A 16,747-nucleotide genomic window follows, 5' to 3' on the forward strand; every position below is an offset into this window, starting at 1 on the left:
TGAGACTAGCTGGGAATAAAAAGAAAAAGGCGTGGGGGAGTGGAAGGGTCAGTAAGAATAAAACGCGAAGGGAAGGAGGCGATGCGCATGACCCAGCAGAGCTTTGTGATACCACAGGCAACAAATGATACCACATGTCAATGACATCAAAAATGAAAACACACGAGATCACACTCGTGGTGACGCAATAAAAACCACAATACGTAATATACAAAAACGCAGAAAACTAGAATTAAAAGAAATATTTGCTACTTGATTATGAATACCTTGACCGGATATCGCCTTCTTTTATAAGAACGCTGTTGCAGCCTCCGGATCACATGGAAGCGCATGCTGTCGTGGTTCTGCTTTTCGCGTTGTGTACATGTGCAAAGCTATCAAAAACCCCTTCCCGTTTCATTGAAGACTGTTATATTTATCCTACAGTGCATTCCTAGCTGTCTTAGGCGTCATTATAGCCGGCGCCACGATCGTCGACCTTACCATGGGTTCAAAGCCAAAATACGCGGAAAAAGGCGGTGAGTAAATATTCAATTGTTGCAAGTCAAATTAATATGGATGTGCTTTGGAGGTTGTGCAAGGGCTGAGCTGGGAACACAAGATGCCGTTGTGTAGTATTCTCACATGCTGATTACTTTTTTTAATGTCACATCACATTGACAGGGATAAGGCCCATCTTGCCGTCGAAGACATCATCATGACCTGCTTCGTTTTCTTGACACAGAGGGGCAATACGCATTGATCAAATAGAGCCGCATATTGGTCTTTGGACAGAAACGTAATACAATCGAAATCGTATTGACACCAAATGTTGAGAAGTGAACTCACCGTGTACCGTCGTGCTTAACGAAAAGTAGATTTGTGGGCCAGAAAGCATTTAGGAGAGAAAGGACGGGTGAGTTGTTCAGAGGGAATAATAGTAATAAATACAGGATTCTTTCGTAAGTGCCAAAGAAATCAAGGAAACAAAAGAGAAGAATGCGTTAACATGGAAAAGTACAGAAATCCAGGAATAAGGTGATTATCGATAATGCTGATGATTTCTCTTGGGATCCCCTTTGAAACGTGGCGGCGACAACTAGTTATCTAGCCCTTATCGGGTTTTACAACATCTATTGCAGTCTCCTTTATCATCTCCCTCTTCATTAAAACATCTGCCTCTATTGCAAATTTACGTATGCTTGTAACTACACCGGCTCAACCAATATATTCTCTTTTTTTCTCCCTACGAGTACTGTAAACGTCCCTAGCTTATCTCGACCGCTTACCAGTTAACGCTTCCATCAGCTTTGAATACCAGCGCTTCTGGAAGGTAGACGTTCCCTACGGTTCTTGCTGGGTGACTATCTTGGCGCTCCATTACAACCTGCTGAGTCGTCCCCGAACTTTTGCTGCAGCAGGTGCATATATCATCTTCTCGCGAATATTTGCTCCGTTATGTTTTTGTTCTCAGGTAGATAGCTCGGGCTTCAAATGGCGAAGTACTGCCCTTTGTGTTGTGTACAGGTTTTCTCTCTCCTTATTTTTTTGCTTGGCGTATTTGTAAGACTCCATTGACTTTCTTGTATTCATCCTTGTCACTCAATTTGCCGTCTGTTTCTCTCAGTTACTTTTTAATGATTCAGGGTTGTCTATTTGCACTTTTACTTACCCTGTACTTGGTTGCCAAAACCTTGATCTCTTCCTCCCTTGTGTGTCCACGCTTTTGAGGTACAGATATTTGAGCACTTTATCTGCCCATGCATTTCTTTCCATCCATATTCTTGAGTCTTTCTTCGAAACTAGTTTTGCTCTGCACTTCTCTGACTTCAAAAGAGTCCCAACCCATGTCATCCTTCACTGCCTCAAGCGGAGTTTCACCGTGGGCCCCAATGCCAATCGGCCCACGAACCTTTGGTTACCTTCTAACTCCGACGAGATGCATGATTTTAAGCACAGAATGGCATTTGCCGAATGTTAACGCCGGTAGCATTACTACTTTCCACACCCAAAAACACAAAAGTGGGAAGCTTTGCTGTTCAGCGTCAATTCGCTGGAGCAGCCACGATCTTGTCAGGATAGCACGCCGGGCGGCAACGGCTCATGGGATAGTGGACTGAGGGCTCTTGCATTCCTCGAGGGCTTTTGCATTCCTCGCCATTGGAATCTCCCGCCCGCTTCCACCACAAATCAAACGAGCGACCTCGTGCTTATAGGAGAATGCCACAGCACGCACTAAGCTGCCGCGGCAGGTCTAAACACATAGCCAATGAACCGGAAATATCCCAAGGAAGTAAATTTTTATGCGTTTAGATGGCACATGGAGCATGAGCGGTACATTTTCTGTTTTTCCTTCGTTTTTAATTACTGAAAACCTGTTCCAGGTTGCATGATAAGTTTGAAGTATACATGGTTTTACAGATAACCATCGAAACTTCGATGCACTTTTGAGCCGAAAGAGACAATTTACGAAGAAATCTACGCAGTCGATTGGAAGGTTCCAGGAATTTTACTAGCACTCCACGCTTTCAACTCGTCGCAACAGCGCATCTTGAAACGACGAAAATATTGTTGTAAAATGTATGTTCTTTATAATGGGGTCGCAAAACGAAGCGCAAAATTATAGATATAGGCCTGGTCGCGAGCTGGAAGGTTCGTTCAGGTTGTGGCCGAGCTATTAATAAATCAGACTGCCTCATCTGGCGCCCGTGGGTTCGCGGAATCGAACCCAGCGCGCGGCTTCTGCTTTCTTCGCCACGACTCGGCTCAATTGACCTACATGCTCACACTAGGTGATATACATCGCTGCTTGCTCGTCGCTGGAATGTAGAATAATAAAGTTCACGGCGCGCCCCGTAGTGACTGGGCGAGCGGCCATACGCCTCATTAATTGGAGCACTGGGAAACAACAGGGAAGAAGCGGCCAAACGCATCTCTAATTTCTTTAATTCACGGGTATACCGTGAAACGAAACGGGAGAACGTTCACGGGGCTCAAAATGGCCGCAGTGGTTTGAAAGTAAGCTGTCGACCGCAGTAACAAAAAAAAAAAAAAAAAAAAAAACTACGGCTTTCTTCTAGGTGTGCTGCTAAAGGTTGTGCTGGCATTCTCGGCCGCGGCCAGTACACGCGAATTGTTTCACGTTGCCGAAAGAACGAATGCCGACCACTACTCCCTGCGCTTTCTCTACGGCATGCGGACCATCAGCCTCGGCCACATTGTGCTGGGCCATTGCTGCCAGGTGGTGTCAGACACATGGGGTGAGCGCATCACACTGCAGCATTCTTTGTGTGTGCCTGTTTGTGCGCGTGTTTTCGTGGTCCTTGCTATTTATACCGAGGCGCTTGTTCTCTTGGTGTGTATAGCGCTATTTCTGCTGAAAACGTAAAAGCGAGAGCACCACTGCAGAAACTAACGGAACAAGATCACTTAGGGTGTGAGCGTCCACGCTCTCGAGAATGTTCAGTCGGAAGGAGTTTCTGCGACTTTTAGTTACTGGCGCAGCGGGAAAGCGCGCCTCGGAATTCGAGGCAGGTTTGTTCAACAAGCAGCAACCATGTGCACAAGTGTCGTAAATTACATTATGACGTTTGCCCGGTCGTCGCAAGGGGGAAACTCTTCATGTTTAAAAGCCTCTACATATTGGAATAGCAACATTGACAAAATTGATTTATTAGGAGAGGCCTCTTTTTATCTATAATCTATTCAGCGTACGACCTTCCCGCCTTGAGCTGTAATGAGCGTCCTCGCGAACCGCAGAACGTTCTGCGGCTCACCGGGGTTCTCTATGTTATCCTTGCACGGCCGTTCTGTTCTGTATTTTTACCATTCTATAAACGCGCCGATGTCATACCGGTTTGCCGAACAGTTGGTTTTTCACCGCTACGAACGACAAACGTAGTGGCGGTGTGGCAAAACACACACAGTGAAAGCGTGCGGTACGTTTCGATGTAGCTTGTATAGCTGCCCTGTAAACTCATCAGGGTGGCACTGCATGAGATGGTGTTAATTTTAATTCTCCATAGATTTGAAAGTATGAAGGCGCCAATGCAGGCATGCCATGCGAAAAGACGAGGGACCAGCGCTAACTTTTGCAGTGCATTTCATGACGGCCTATTCTGTTTGATAGGGAAGGAAATGATGAAAATGATGACACTAGAAACGCTGTGTCATGGTCATACACGCCTCTAGAAATGGCAACGCCGTCGTATGCAAAGAAAGGTGACCGGTCGCATTGTGCCCCTTATTTTTATTTGGATACATTCCAATTGGAGCGTATCAGGTCCCCCCTGTCAATCAGAGCCCCCCCCCCCTTTTTTTTTTCTACGTTGAGAAATACGCCGAGGTGACAGCACGTGTGTAGAGCTAGAAGCATAAGAGCTTTTGTCACTTGTTGAAGAAGCGCATGACGTCTGCGAGCCTCAAAGCTTATTACGTTTAGACGCGCAATATCCAGAGGTGCGTACGTTCACGTTGTCCGCTTCGCTGAAGTCCCATGTTGGAGATCTGAAATTGTACACAAGCGCACACAACCCTCCATCCCGATCCAGAAATTTCCCGATACGACACTACATTTTGAAGGACTCATGATAACAGCAGTATCTGCCGTGCGGCGCCACCATATCCTTCGAGGCCAGATATTCCGCGCTTTCCGTAATGTATGTACGTCGGCTCATATTCTCGACTCCTGCAATATTATATGTGCGTCAGTTAACCTTCCAGGTGAAAGAGTGAAATACTTCTTTTATTTTGATTTTCAGCGCGCATGCTAAACTTGATAATATCGACTAGATTGGGAAACTTGATTTTGCCGGCGGCCTACAACAGTGTGGATACGTTCTTTTTTCTCAGGTAAGTAAATAACATTGAGCATAACAAATAACAGAGACAAGTGTCATGCTGTGTCCGTGTTGTCGTCCGTTCGTGCCTTATGCCTGGAGGATAATAGAAGTTTTGACTACTACTTCTTAATTAAGGTAATAAACATCACATGGATTAAGTGTAAAGCAACAAAAAAACGTGTTAAACACGTTATTCTATATTTAATGTGATAAGTATGACCTAAATTAAAAAAAAGCTATATACAACCGACGAACATTTAGTTTTCAATGTCAAGAAAACAGTTAGCACAAATAAAGGAGGTCTCCGGTTAATCTGAATCCGCGAGCAGTCCAAGCCTAAACGAAACATCACCTGACGAGAGGTTTAAACTGTGAAACACAACAAACGACAGCCAGTCACGAGTATGCACTGTGCCGTGTCTTGTCGTTCGAAGGCATAACATTCCCTTTTCTGGAGGTGATAATGGGCACCTGTAATTTTTGGAGGAAAAATATATTGGGGTTTTACGTGCCAAAATCACGATGTGATCATGAGGCACGCCGTAATGGGGGACTCCGGAATAACTTCGACCACCTGGGGTACTTTAACGTGCACCTAAACCTAAGTACACGGGTGTTTTCACATGTCGCCCTCATCGAAGTGTGGCCGCCGTGGACGGGATTCCACCCCGCGACCCCGCGCTCAGCAGCCCAACACCATGCATAGCCACCGAGCAACCACGGCGGGTAATTTCTGGAGGAATGTGACCACCCCCTTTGACTGTCGTTTTCTGAGGCGGAATGAGTGTGTCCGCTCACTGAGCGTGTGAATGTGTCCAAGGTTTTGCGCACGTTGTAAATGCCAGTGCCCACTCTAGTGGCGCCGTAAGGTCCCGCATCATTCTTTTACCTTTTATGACGGCGCATATAAATACCCCAAAATGTTTTATTTTCTATCCAAATGTGCAAAACACGTCGAGAATAAGCATAATCGACGAAAAAAAATATTTTGCGCAATTTTTTTCAGCAACAGGAGAGAAACATCAGGCAGGAAACTGGAAGCGGGCTTCACCCCACGGCTCCATTTGAAATTTGTACAGGCAGTTATGATCATATGTGACACATAGGTGTACATTTAATTTGCTCTTCATACCATGTGTGACACCTCTCCAGCCGAAGGTCTTATATTGGTCTGTCTCTTACCGTGCCGTCAAAAGAAAGAGCGAGTCGCATGCCCAACTTCTTCCTCGTTCTGTGTTTCTGCTATAAACCAACAAATGAAGCTTGCTGCCTGTCGTTCAGTTTTGACCAAGGACATTTAGCCAGAAACTTCGTACTTTATACCGAAACTCACAAAGAAAAATTTCTTTTTTTTTCGGCTTTGTTGCCAGTAGGCAATACTTGTCAATAAAGGGTTAAGAAAAACGACTGCATCCGGCAAGCATGTTTATTGAAATATTGACTAATAATATTATATATATATATATATATATATATATATATATATATATATAACGTATACGTGTTGGTTGTCTGATTTATTGATAATTGTAGCCCTTAAGTGTTCGCTTAATTCGTCTTCTCCACTATCCTTCCAGTGGATTTTTGCTGTGCCTCGCAGTGACAAAACAAAAGAGAAATAGGACCCTCGTCTTCATAATCGCTGTCTGTCGACGGTTGATCAGGTAAGATGTTCTGCGATGGGCAGTCTTCAGCCCTTCTGGGGGGAGGGGGAAGAAGTAGGGTCTTGAAAGTACGAATACTTACCGTATGCTGTCGTCACAGTGAACCGGCTTTTGCTTCAAATCGTCATACTTGTGGAAGTATTCGTAGAATTCCTTTCTCGGTTTTTCAGAAAATTTAGTGCGAACGTCCTCTCACTTGCATTTTTTTAGCGTTGTTTTTGGAGACCGTGCGATTCCCTGCAGCGGCTCTCAAAGGGACACCGGAAGTGGCCGTGCTACGATTACAACTCGGCGGCGAGACCAATCGTCTCGTTTACGACCAAACAGTCATCAAATATTTAATCAATTGTGCGGGCGCTGCTGGGAATTATGTACACTTATATGTCGAAGGGAGGGGGAGGGGGCAGGACCGCTCTTCGCCACAGCTCTGAATATTTTTTAATTTCGTAGTGCACGCTTTCGCAGCGACCGTTTCTCGTGCCTGAATGCGAAGTTCTCTGTAACGCCGATGGTACAGCGATCGCTATTAAAGTCAGGCGACGGAGCACTGCCCTCAGATAAACGGTAGGTCGATAACGGAGCGTGCGTATATGGTCATAGGACCAGTCGGAGCGGAGACATCCACGAGGTTGTAGAAAGAAGCAGGAACCGCTAAAATCACCCGCTCCACAGGTGCTACGTGAGAACGTTGCTTCCAATTTCCAACTTGCTGACAACTTGCTGTTCCAACTTCCAATTTCCAACTTGCTGGTTGAAAAGCCAGGATCATGACCAGAGATCGCTTCAGTTGGCTTCCTGCCCACGCAGGGGAGGAAAATAGGGCAAATAAACAGACGAGAAGGCTATAAACATTAACAACTAAAGTGCGCTCCTTGTTGAGCTCTATCCAAAACATGAAAAACAAGTACAGGTGCCACAACCATAGAGGGCTTCAAGAAACGTACAGTCGCGTGTCCCATCTCTCTCCTATGGAAAAAAAAAACGCATGACAAAAAAAAAGCGTGTTTTCAAGTTAATTCAACGTACGGAACGGCTCTTTTTTATTTCAAATAAAACAAAAGCTCATCAGGCCTCGAGGACAGATACCAATAATCGTGTAACTTACGGGAAATTTATATGTAAAATTGTAATTTGCTGCAGAGGAAAAGGGTTAAAAATCGGCAAGCTTCCGTTTTGGCGCACTCCTACGACTTGCCACTGCCTTTCTTGCCCGCTAACTTTAGCTGGTTAATTTCAGTGAAACGCTAAACGAAACTTTGATGTGGCCAGAGTTATTAGTATTCATGATGCGAGAGCGAAAAGGCGTAAGGGACATGAACGCACCTATAGTTTCTTTTTCTTATTTTTTTTACTTTCTGTTTTTATTTTCGCCGCAGGACTGGCGTTCCAATCTTCTTTGTCATCACGTGTATCTTCGTGCTTCCACGTTTTGTAACCGGACCGGATGCCAAAACGTTCTTTCAGAAGTTCTACGACGAGATGGGGGAAAACTGGTGGCACTTGATCATTCCGATCAGAAATTTCTTTGATATGACCGAAAGGGTAAGGGTTGTAGGCGATCCCAGCCTAATCTACGGATGTAAAATGGGCGTTTGTATTCTCCGCAAGAGCACACCGAAACAACTCACGTGCTTTTAATTGACACAGTTTTGATCGTGAATTAAATTCTGGGCTTTTCCGTGGCAAAACCACGATCTGATTATGAGGTACGCCGTAGCGGGGAACTGCTGATTATATTTTGACCACCTAGGGATTCTTTAACGTGCACCCAACGTACAAGTACAGGGGTGCGTTAGCATTTCGTCCCAATCGAAATGCGGCCGCCACGACCGGGATTTGAGCCCGTGGCCTCGTGCCTAGCAGCGCGATGCCATAGCCGCTAAGCCACCACGGCCGGGTAGCTTTGACGTCAGGAGAATGAGTCACTCATGACATCTGTCGCAACCACGACAAAAAGCCGAATGTACCTCGAGCGGTTCGGAACCGCCCCTCGTGCTTGGTTAAAAAAGTCATCAGCCATTCTACTCTGTGAAGGTGCATGCACCAGCGAAGCTGTTTAGCATACGACACAGAGGTGGCACATAATTTTGAACACAGGTACTAACAGGAAAGTACGAACAGTAGCCCGCGAATGCACGCAAAATTGCCGCGCGACTGGCCGCTGGAGGTGCTTTGTGTGTATTCGCGGGCCTCTTTCACGCTCGGAAAAACACTTTTATGCAGCAGGTATTCAGCAACAGAAAGCTGTATCGGGAGTTTTTCATGTTGGTCTACAATTTTCTCATTGACACTTTTGATCTAACTATAATATTCGAGAAGTTGATTAATTAATTGACTAGTTATGCAATTAGGTGGGATGTGAAAAATAATCTGGGTATCTCCGAGCGACGACAAACAACATTACCTTGGTTCTATCCAGCTACGTGGCATTTGCATATTTTTACATCTTGGTGCATGATAGTTTGGACATCCTGTACATATAACCGTTTTAGCAAACGTATTCGCGTTCGTGACTGAAGCTCTTCGAATAACGTCGAGCCGGCGTTGGGTTGGACGCTTAACGGTGGCCTCCTTCACAGTACTTCACCGGTTGCGACACTCCTTAAAAAAAGAAGAAAATGCTTTTTTTATTGATTTTACGGCCGCTTTAATATCCCTGTCTGTACATTGCTGCCGTAGGGAGCTGTTCTAAGGGAACCAGTTTATTGTTCGTCTTTTATAGTTAGTCTCAATACTGCGGCCTCACACAACTCTCTCAGGAAAAGTTTAGGCTGAACAGGACGGCCAATTTTGTCATTTCGAAGGGTAGCCTTCCTTTCTTGACTGTTCTTAAAAAACAATTCTTAAATGAAGTGAATGACAGCATGGTGTGAAATGGACGCATCATATATATATTAAAAGACGGACGACGACCAAGACAGGCAGCACTGGCAGACCCGTTTATTCCGCAGGCACGGCCCAGGCTCGACTACGAAGAAGAAGACAAACAGGGATGAGATGGCTATGTACAAATGAGAACGATGAAGTACGTTAAATGTGCTTACACTAATTCCCCCCCCCCCCCCCCCCCCCCTCGTGGAAGCGGCCAACCTGGCCGCATTCTAAAGATCAGCTGAACGGGGAATAAAGTGCTTCATGCGGGAGACGTGAGCAATTTCTGCACTACGACGACGGCGGTCCGCGACGGAGTGAAGTGGAGTGACTAGATAGTTCACTGCAGAAGTTTGTTGTAGGAGTGTGTAGGGCCCAAGTACCGGTGAAGAAGTTTCTCGCAAAGTCCAGGGGTTCGAACCGGCGTCCATAGGAGGACTTGGTCTCCAGGATGGAAGGCGATGTCGCGGCGTTTACTGTCGCAGCGACGTTTTCTTTCTTCTTGGGTAGCGGCGGTGTTGCGACGAGCAATTTCACGGCAATGCGCGACTCGAGCTGCAAACTCTTCTGGGAGGGAGGTGTTAGGCGAAGCAGGAGAGAAAAAGAATTCGGTGTCGAAGACGGAGGCGGCAGATCGCCCATACACGAGGAAGAAAGGGCTGTAACCGGTAGTTCGTTGTGTCGCAGTATTGTAAGCGAATGTAACAAAAGGAAGGATGTTGTCCCAGTTGGTGTGGTCAGGACGTAAGTACATAGAAATCATGTCAGAGAGCGTTCGGTGGAAGCGTTCAGTAAGGCCGTTGGTTTGCGGGTGATATGTAGAAGTGGTTTTATGCTTCGTATTAGTCTCCCGCAAGACTTCCTCGAGGACGTGGGACATGAAGGCTTTGCCACGATCGGACAAAAGAACGCGAGGAGCACCATGGCGCAAGACTATGAATTGCAAGAAAAAGTCAGCAACCTCAGAAGCAGCACCAGATCGAAGAGGCGCAGTCTCGGCGTATCTTGTTAAGTGGTCTACCGCAGTGACGATCCAGCGGTGTCCGGAGGGTGTCAACGGCAAGGGACCGTATGTCAATTCCAACGAACTCGAAAGGTTCGGTCGGACATGGCAGAGGCTGAAGAAAACCGGCAGGAGAGTATGTGGAGCGCTTACGGTGTTGACACAACGCACACGAGGCAACGTATTTGGCTACCGTTGTGGACAATCCAGGCCAGAAGCAGCGGGTCTTGATGCGGTCGTAGGTCTTGTGGAAGCCCAAGTGGCCGGCGGCAACGTCATCATGAAATGCTTCTAAAGCTCGAAGACGAAGGCAGCGAGGTATGGCTGGGACTCACTTGTTACCTGTGGGATGATAAATATAACGATGAAGCACCCCATCTTGAAGGCGAAATAGTCGAAGCTGGCGTCGCAAGTGGCTGTTGGGTGGTTTAGTTAGGCCGCGAAGGCGATCGATGAGAGTTCGACAGTAGGAGTCTGCGTGCTGAAGGGAAGTTAAATCGGAGCGTGAATAAAGCTGAGCTACCAGTGACATTAGCGTGAGCTGGTAGGAGGCAGGCGTTGCGTCAGAGCGACGTGGTAGAGACGGTGATTACCCACGATCGATAGAAAGGGAAAGCGGGCATCGAGACAGTGCGTCAGCATCATGATGACATTTGCCAGACCGGTACGTTATTGTGAAATCATATTCTTGTAAGCGCAGTATCCAGCGTCCCAGGCGTCCTGACATGTTCTTCATAGATGACAGCCAACACAGAGCATGATGGTCGGTGACGATGGTGAAGTGGCGACCGTAGAGATACGGGCGAAACTTCTGAATGGACCAAACAATAGCCAGGCATTCCTGCTCTGTGATCGTGTAGTTCCGTTCAGATGGCGAGAGGGTCCGGCTGGCATACGCCACAACCTGCTCTTTAGACGCGGGACCCCGTTGCAGGAGCACTGCTCCGATGCCTTGTGCACTTGCGTCAGTGTGGAGTATAATGGGCGCCCTCTCATCAAAATGGCGAAGCACCGGTCCGGAAGTGAGATGTTTCTTAAGGGCTTGAAATGCTGACTCACAGTCTTCGGACCATGTGAAAGAGGCGCCGGTGACTAGTAGCTTATGTAGAGGAGCTGCTATTGTAGCAAAATTGCGTGTAAAACGGCGAAAGTAAGAGGCCAGGCCGAGAAAGCTGCGCAATGTTTTTTGATTCGATGGACAAAGGAATTGAAGCACAGGAGCAATCTTCTCAGGGTCTGGTTGGATGGCGTCTTTGGAAACGACGTGACCCAGCACTTTGATGCTTCTGCTGGCGAATGTGCACTTTTTAGTATTAATCTGGAGGCCAGCATTTGAAAGGCATTGGAGGACTTCGTCTAATCTCTGCAGGTGTTGGCTGAAGCTGGAAGAAAAAAAACAGCGATGTCATCCAGATAACAGAGGCAGGTCTTCCATTTTAGGCCACGAAGAACAGTGTCGATCATACGCTCAAACGTGGCTGGAGCGTTGCACAGGCCAAATGGCATTACATTAACTTCATAAAGTCCGTCCGGCGTGGCGAAAGCGGTTTTCTCTTTGTCAGCCTCGTTAATGGGAATCTGCCAATATCCCGATCGCAGATCGAGGCTGGAAAAATATTCCGCTCCTTGTAGTGTATCTAAGGCGTCGTCAATTCGAGGCATGGTATACACATCCTTGGTTGTAATCTTATTGGGCGCTCGATAATCAACGCAAAAGCGAACGGAACCATCCTTTTTCTTCACGAGAACGACAGGAGACGCCCAGGAACTGGATGAAGGTCGTATAATATTGCGTGCTAGCATGTCATCAATTCTTGTTCTTCAATGACCTTCCGTTCCGACGGCGAAACACGATATGGGCGACGGCGTATAATTGCAGAACCGTCTGTTTCGATGCAATGTGCAGCCACGGAAGTCTGCCCCAGTGCGGTGGCACAGCTATCAAAGCAGGATTTGTGCTTAGCCAAAAGGGCGAGTAACGCATCCGACTGGGCAGCGGTTAGGTCGGAACCAATTAGGGCTCGGAGAGAAGAAGAATCCAAACCTGAGGTTGGTACTGGTGACGAAGAAGGGGAGAGCGCTGCGACAGATATCAGTGGTGGTTGCCACGGTCATCCCTTTGGGCAACAGCACAGGATCTGGGGTTGTGTTGCAGGCGAACAGAAGGGCTTGGCCACATGAAAACCGGGTGAAACAAGGGGCGACTAGAATTCATCGTGAAGTGCAGCGTGAAGATGGGGTAACCAGTGCGTCTCCATCGGTTACCTGGCTGGAGGCGACAGCTACAACGTGTTCGTGACCAGGGTACAGGACGTAGTCTGCAGCGACAGCCAAGTTCAAGATGGAGGGTGACGACTCCAAAATAGGTGCATCCGTGGTATCTGTGATGTGGACGACTTTCTCCCTACATGACAGCGGAGGCAGAATGCAGGAAGTCCCAGCCGAGAATAAGTTCATGGATGCACGCGGGTAGCACAATCATCCCAATGTGGTGACGAATGCCATCGATCAAAACACGAGCCGTACATTGTCCGTCGGGGTGAATGAGTACGTTATTAGCGCCGCGTAAAACGGGTCCAAAATAAGGCTTTCTGACTTTACGGAGCCGTGAGCACAAATCACTACGCAGAACAGAAACAGCGGCACCAGTATCGACGAGAGCTTGCACAGGAACACCTTCGAGAGTTACAGATAGCATATTGGCGGGCGACAAGGAGGTATTTCCGATGTTCGACAGGATGCAGTTTTCCCTCCAAAAACTGCAATCCTTAGTTTTCCGAGTGTTGGTCATCAAGGCGGGAGATGGGGCGAAGTGGTGATGCAGAACGGCGGTAGGGCGAAGGAGAACGTCGTCGGGCCGAACGGGAACACGGAGGCAGATGTGGAGACGCTGGAGGAGATGGAGAACGACGCTGCGTGAAAGCGGACGGACCGGGGTAGTAAGCATCGTGTCGTCGGTTCTCGTCTCGCTCGAAATCGGCATAGCCTCGGCTTACATCCAGCTGGCGGCGACGGCAGTAACGCGAAATGTGGCCCCGTATACCGCAGTAAAAGCAGACCGGACGAGGTGGACGCCACTGAGGATACGAAGGTGCAGCAGGTGCTCGGGCACCCATAGAGGCCAAATGGCCGCAGGTGAGATCAGGAGTCCCAGAAGGTTCAGTGGCAGGTGGTATTGCAGCGACTTCCGCGTATGTGGGCATAGGGAACGCTGCTGGGGCAACAGACGTTGTCGGTGTCGTCATGGCTGCCAACTCCTGCTTCACAAGGTTGCGCAGTTCGAACGTTGGGGATGGGGCGGAAACAACAGTGGATCGCCTCTGTTGCTGCTCCTGAAGTTCTTCATGAATAATAGTGAGGATAAGAGCACGTAAATCAGAAGGAGGAGGCATTGAAAGGTCACTGTCATGGTGAAGACGGAGGGCTTGAAGCTCGTCCAAGAGCTGGCACGTCGATGTAATATCTTGAACCGAGGTAGGATTTTGAACAACTAAGGCGTTGAATGCGATGGAACCAATGCCTTTAAGAATGTGGCGATTGCGTTCGGCTTCCGTCATTTCACTGTTGGCGCGGCGGCATAGAGCCAGGACATCTTCGATGTACGATGTATATGACTCTTGTGGAAGTTGAACACGCGCAGCAAGCTTCTGTTTGGCGACTTCGAACGGCCAGATGAAGACGCGAAAATTTGCCGCAAGCTGGTAGTAAACGCTGCCCAGTCGGCGAAGTCAGTTTCGTGGTTAAAATACCACGTCTTCGCAACGTCGGTCAGATAGAACGCGACGTTAGTCAACTTCTGTCGGTCAGTCCACCCATTGGCCGAACTCACGCGGTTGTAATTGTCGAGCCAGTCGTCGACGTCATCCCCACGGAGACCCGCAAAGACTGGTGGATCACGTTGAGGGGTGGTAATGGTGCACGATGTCAGTGCAGCCGATGTCGTGGGAGTGGGAGCGTTAGGGGTAGTGATAGTGCCAGCGGCCGACGCAGGGGTGGCCATAGCTGTAGGGGTGGCCGGGCGCAGGCGGCGACCGGAACGTAGCTCCAGGTAGGGCAGGAACGCAGGAGGACGTCGGGATCTTGACGCGCCTCCACCACTTTAAAAGACCGACGACGACCAGGACAGGCAGCACTGGCAGACCCGTTTATTCCGCAGGCACGGCCCAGGCTCGAACACGAAGAAGAAGACAAACAGGGATGATGATGGCTATGTACAGATGAGAACGATGAAGTACGTTAAATGTGCTTACAATGTATATATATATATATATATATATATATATATACCTGCGGCCGCCGGCCGCTGCAACGAGAACGACGAAGTGTGCTCTGAAGCGCGCGCTCTCCGAGTGTCAGCCTATGTTGCAAAGAACACCGTTTTGCCAAGGTCTCGATTGCTATCTTCGTGACATTTTCTGGTGGAGGTGCTGGGTAAATGATACGATCGCCCGAGACGCAGCGTACTCCTGACTCGTCGCCAGTGCGTAGTCCGACAGAGCTCACCCCGGTACACGTCCGTACCAGCCGTCGTCTTCAGGGGCTCCAGCCACAGCACGGTCTGCTACCTGATCCTACCAGGACAATGCACCAACCGTCTACTGCTGCGCTTGCCGCGCCGACACAGGTCCTTTTGCATCAGCCGCAAACACCCAATGTGTTCCGCGGAGGTGCTCTTGAAGACGTCGAAGACTGGCTCGACCACTTCGAAAGGGTAGCCGAATTCAACGATTGGTCCCAAGAGCGCAAGCTGCGTTATGTGTACTTCGCTCTCGGGGATTCCGCAAAGACGTGGTTCGAAAACCACGAGACGACACTGACATCGTGGGACGAATTTCGTCGGCAGTTAGTTGCCGCCTACACCAGCGCCGACAGAAAGGAGAGAGCGGAGTTGGCGATGCAGGCAAGGATTCAAGCCCCTAATGAGAGCGTCACGACATACATTGAAGATATGGCTCGGCTCTTCAGACGTGCAGACGCTTCAATGCCCGAAGACAAAAAAGTTCGACACCTAATGCGAGGCGTAAAGCAGGAAATCTTTGCCGGCCTTATCCGCAACCCACCGACTACGCTTGCGGCCTTTCTCGCTGAAGCCACTGCAATGGAAAGGGCACTACTACAGCGCGCCAGGCAGTACAATCGAAACGTGACTTCAATTTCGAGTGGCGTCCCTAACGTGACACTGGGAAGCGACGTCAGCGACCTGAGAGAATTAATAAGAGCGGTCATAAGAGAAGAACTCCAAAAAATGCAGGCGGTCGAGCCCCCGGTCGCGCGACTTTCTGTGGCGGAGATGGTGCGATATATATATATATATATATATATATATGTATTGTACTGGAGATTATCGGTACTGGCACGGTAAAGTGTGAAAGAGGAATCGACGAACTAGGAGTGCGCGCTCGATCGGTGTCCAGCTGAGACTGCTCCGTCTTCTTGTACTTCAGTCAGACGCCCTGTGGACTTGCAAGAACATCCCGTGACATTTGGTGGAGGTGCGGGGTAACGTTTTCCCCGACCTGGAGCTCCGCAGCCGTACGTTGCCATCTGCGGCCACAATGACCGACGACGCCGGCCCTTCGCAATCCGCTTCCGCCCCCCCCCCCCGGCTGTTGTGGTACGTCAGCGCGACCCTGCCATCTTCAGCGGCACTGACGATCAAGACGTGGAGGACTGGCTTGCAGAGTATGACCGCGTTAGCGCGCATAACAAGTGGTCTGATCGCGACAAGCTGACCAACGCCATCTTTTATCTGACTGATGTGGCACATCTGTGGTTTAGAAACCACGAAGCCGAATTTCCAACTTGGTCAGCTTTCACCGAGACCCTCACTTCGGTCTTCGGCCGTCCCGCTGTGCGCAGACTCCGTGCTGAACACCGTTTGCGTGGTCGCGCTCAACAAAGCGGTGAAACCTTCACGAGCTACATTGAGGACGTCATCGACCTCTGTAAGCGCGTGAATGCGTCCATGACCGAAGCCGATAAGATAAGGCACATTATGAAAGGCATAGACGACGATGCCTTCCATATGCTCGTGGCCAAGAACCCTACGACAGTTGCACAAGTAATTGAGCTCTGTCAAAGCTTCGACGAGCTGCGCAAGCAGCGCCTTTCCACCCGTCGCACCAGTGTGCAGTCCGCGGACCTCTCGGCCTTGGAGCCTGGATGCCTTGGCGCTGATCACTCTGGCTTGCTGCCGCAGATTCAACAATACATTCGGGAAGAAGTGGCTCGCCAGCTCTCTCTTGTAGCGTGTGTTGCTGAGCCTGCTTCCACGCTAGAACCATCGCTCCGTCGTGTCATCCAAGCACAAGTTTCTGAGGCGCTCCCACCTCTCTCTCCACCGCCGCCTGTGACTGCGCCTCTGACTTACGCTGCCGCTCTCAGCCGAC

General features: G+C 48.9%; 1 protein-coding gene across 1 annotated transcript in view; it reads left to right on the forward strand.

The window, feature by feature from the left end:
- The window catches only part of LOC119437113 (nose resistant to fluoxetine protein 6-like), a 71,117-nt gene that overhangs the window by 29,204 nt on the left and 25,166 nt on the right, over positions 1-16,747 (forward strand). The window contains exons 5-9 of the mRNA XM_037704178.2: positions 427-518; positions 3,060-3,239; positions 4,740-4,830; positions 6,398-6,484; positions 7,861-8,026. Of these exons, the coding sequence (XP_037560106.2) occupies positions 427-518; positions 3,060-3,239; positions 4,740-4,830; positions 6,398-6,484; positions 7,861-8,026 (616 nt within the window). The remainder of the gene's footprint in view (positions 1-426; positions 519-3,059; positions 3,240-4,739; positions 4,831-6,397; positions 6,485-7,860; positions 8,027-16,747) is intronic.

This window comes from Dermacentor silvarum, chromosome 1 (genome assembly GCF_013339745.2).
Source record: "Dermacentor silvarum isolate Dsil-2018 chromosome 1, BIME_Dsil_1.4, whole genome shotgun sequence".
Lineage (NCBI taxonomy): Eukaryota > Metazoa > Arthropoda > Arachnida > Ixodida > Ixodidae > Dermacentor > Dermacentor silvarum.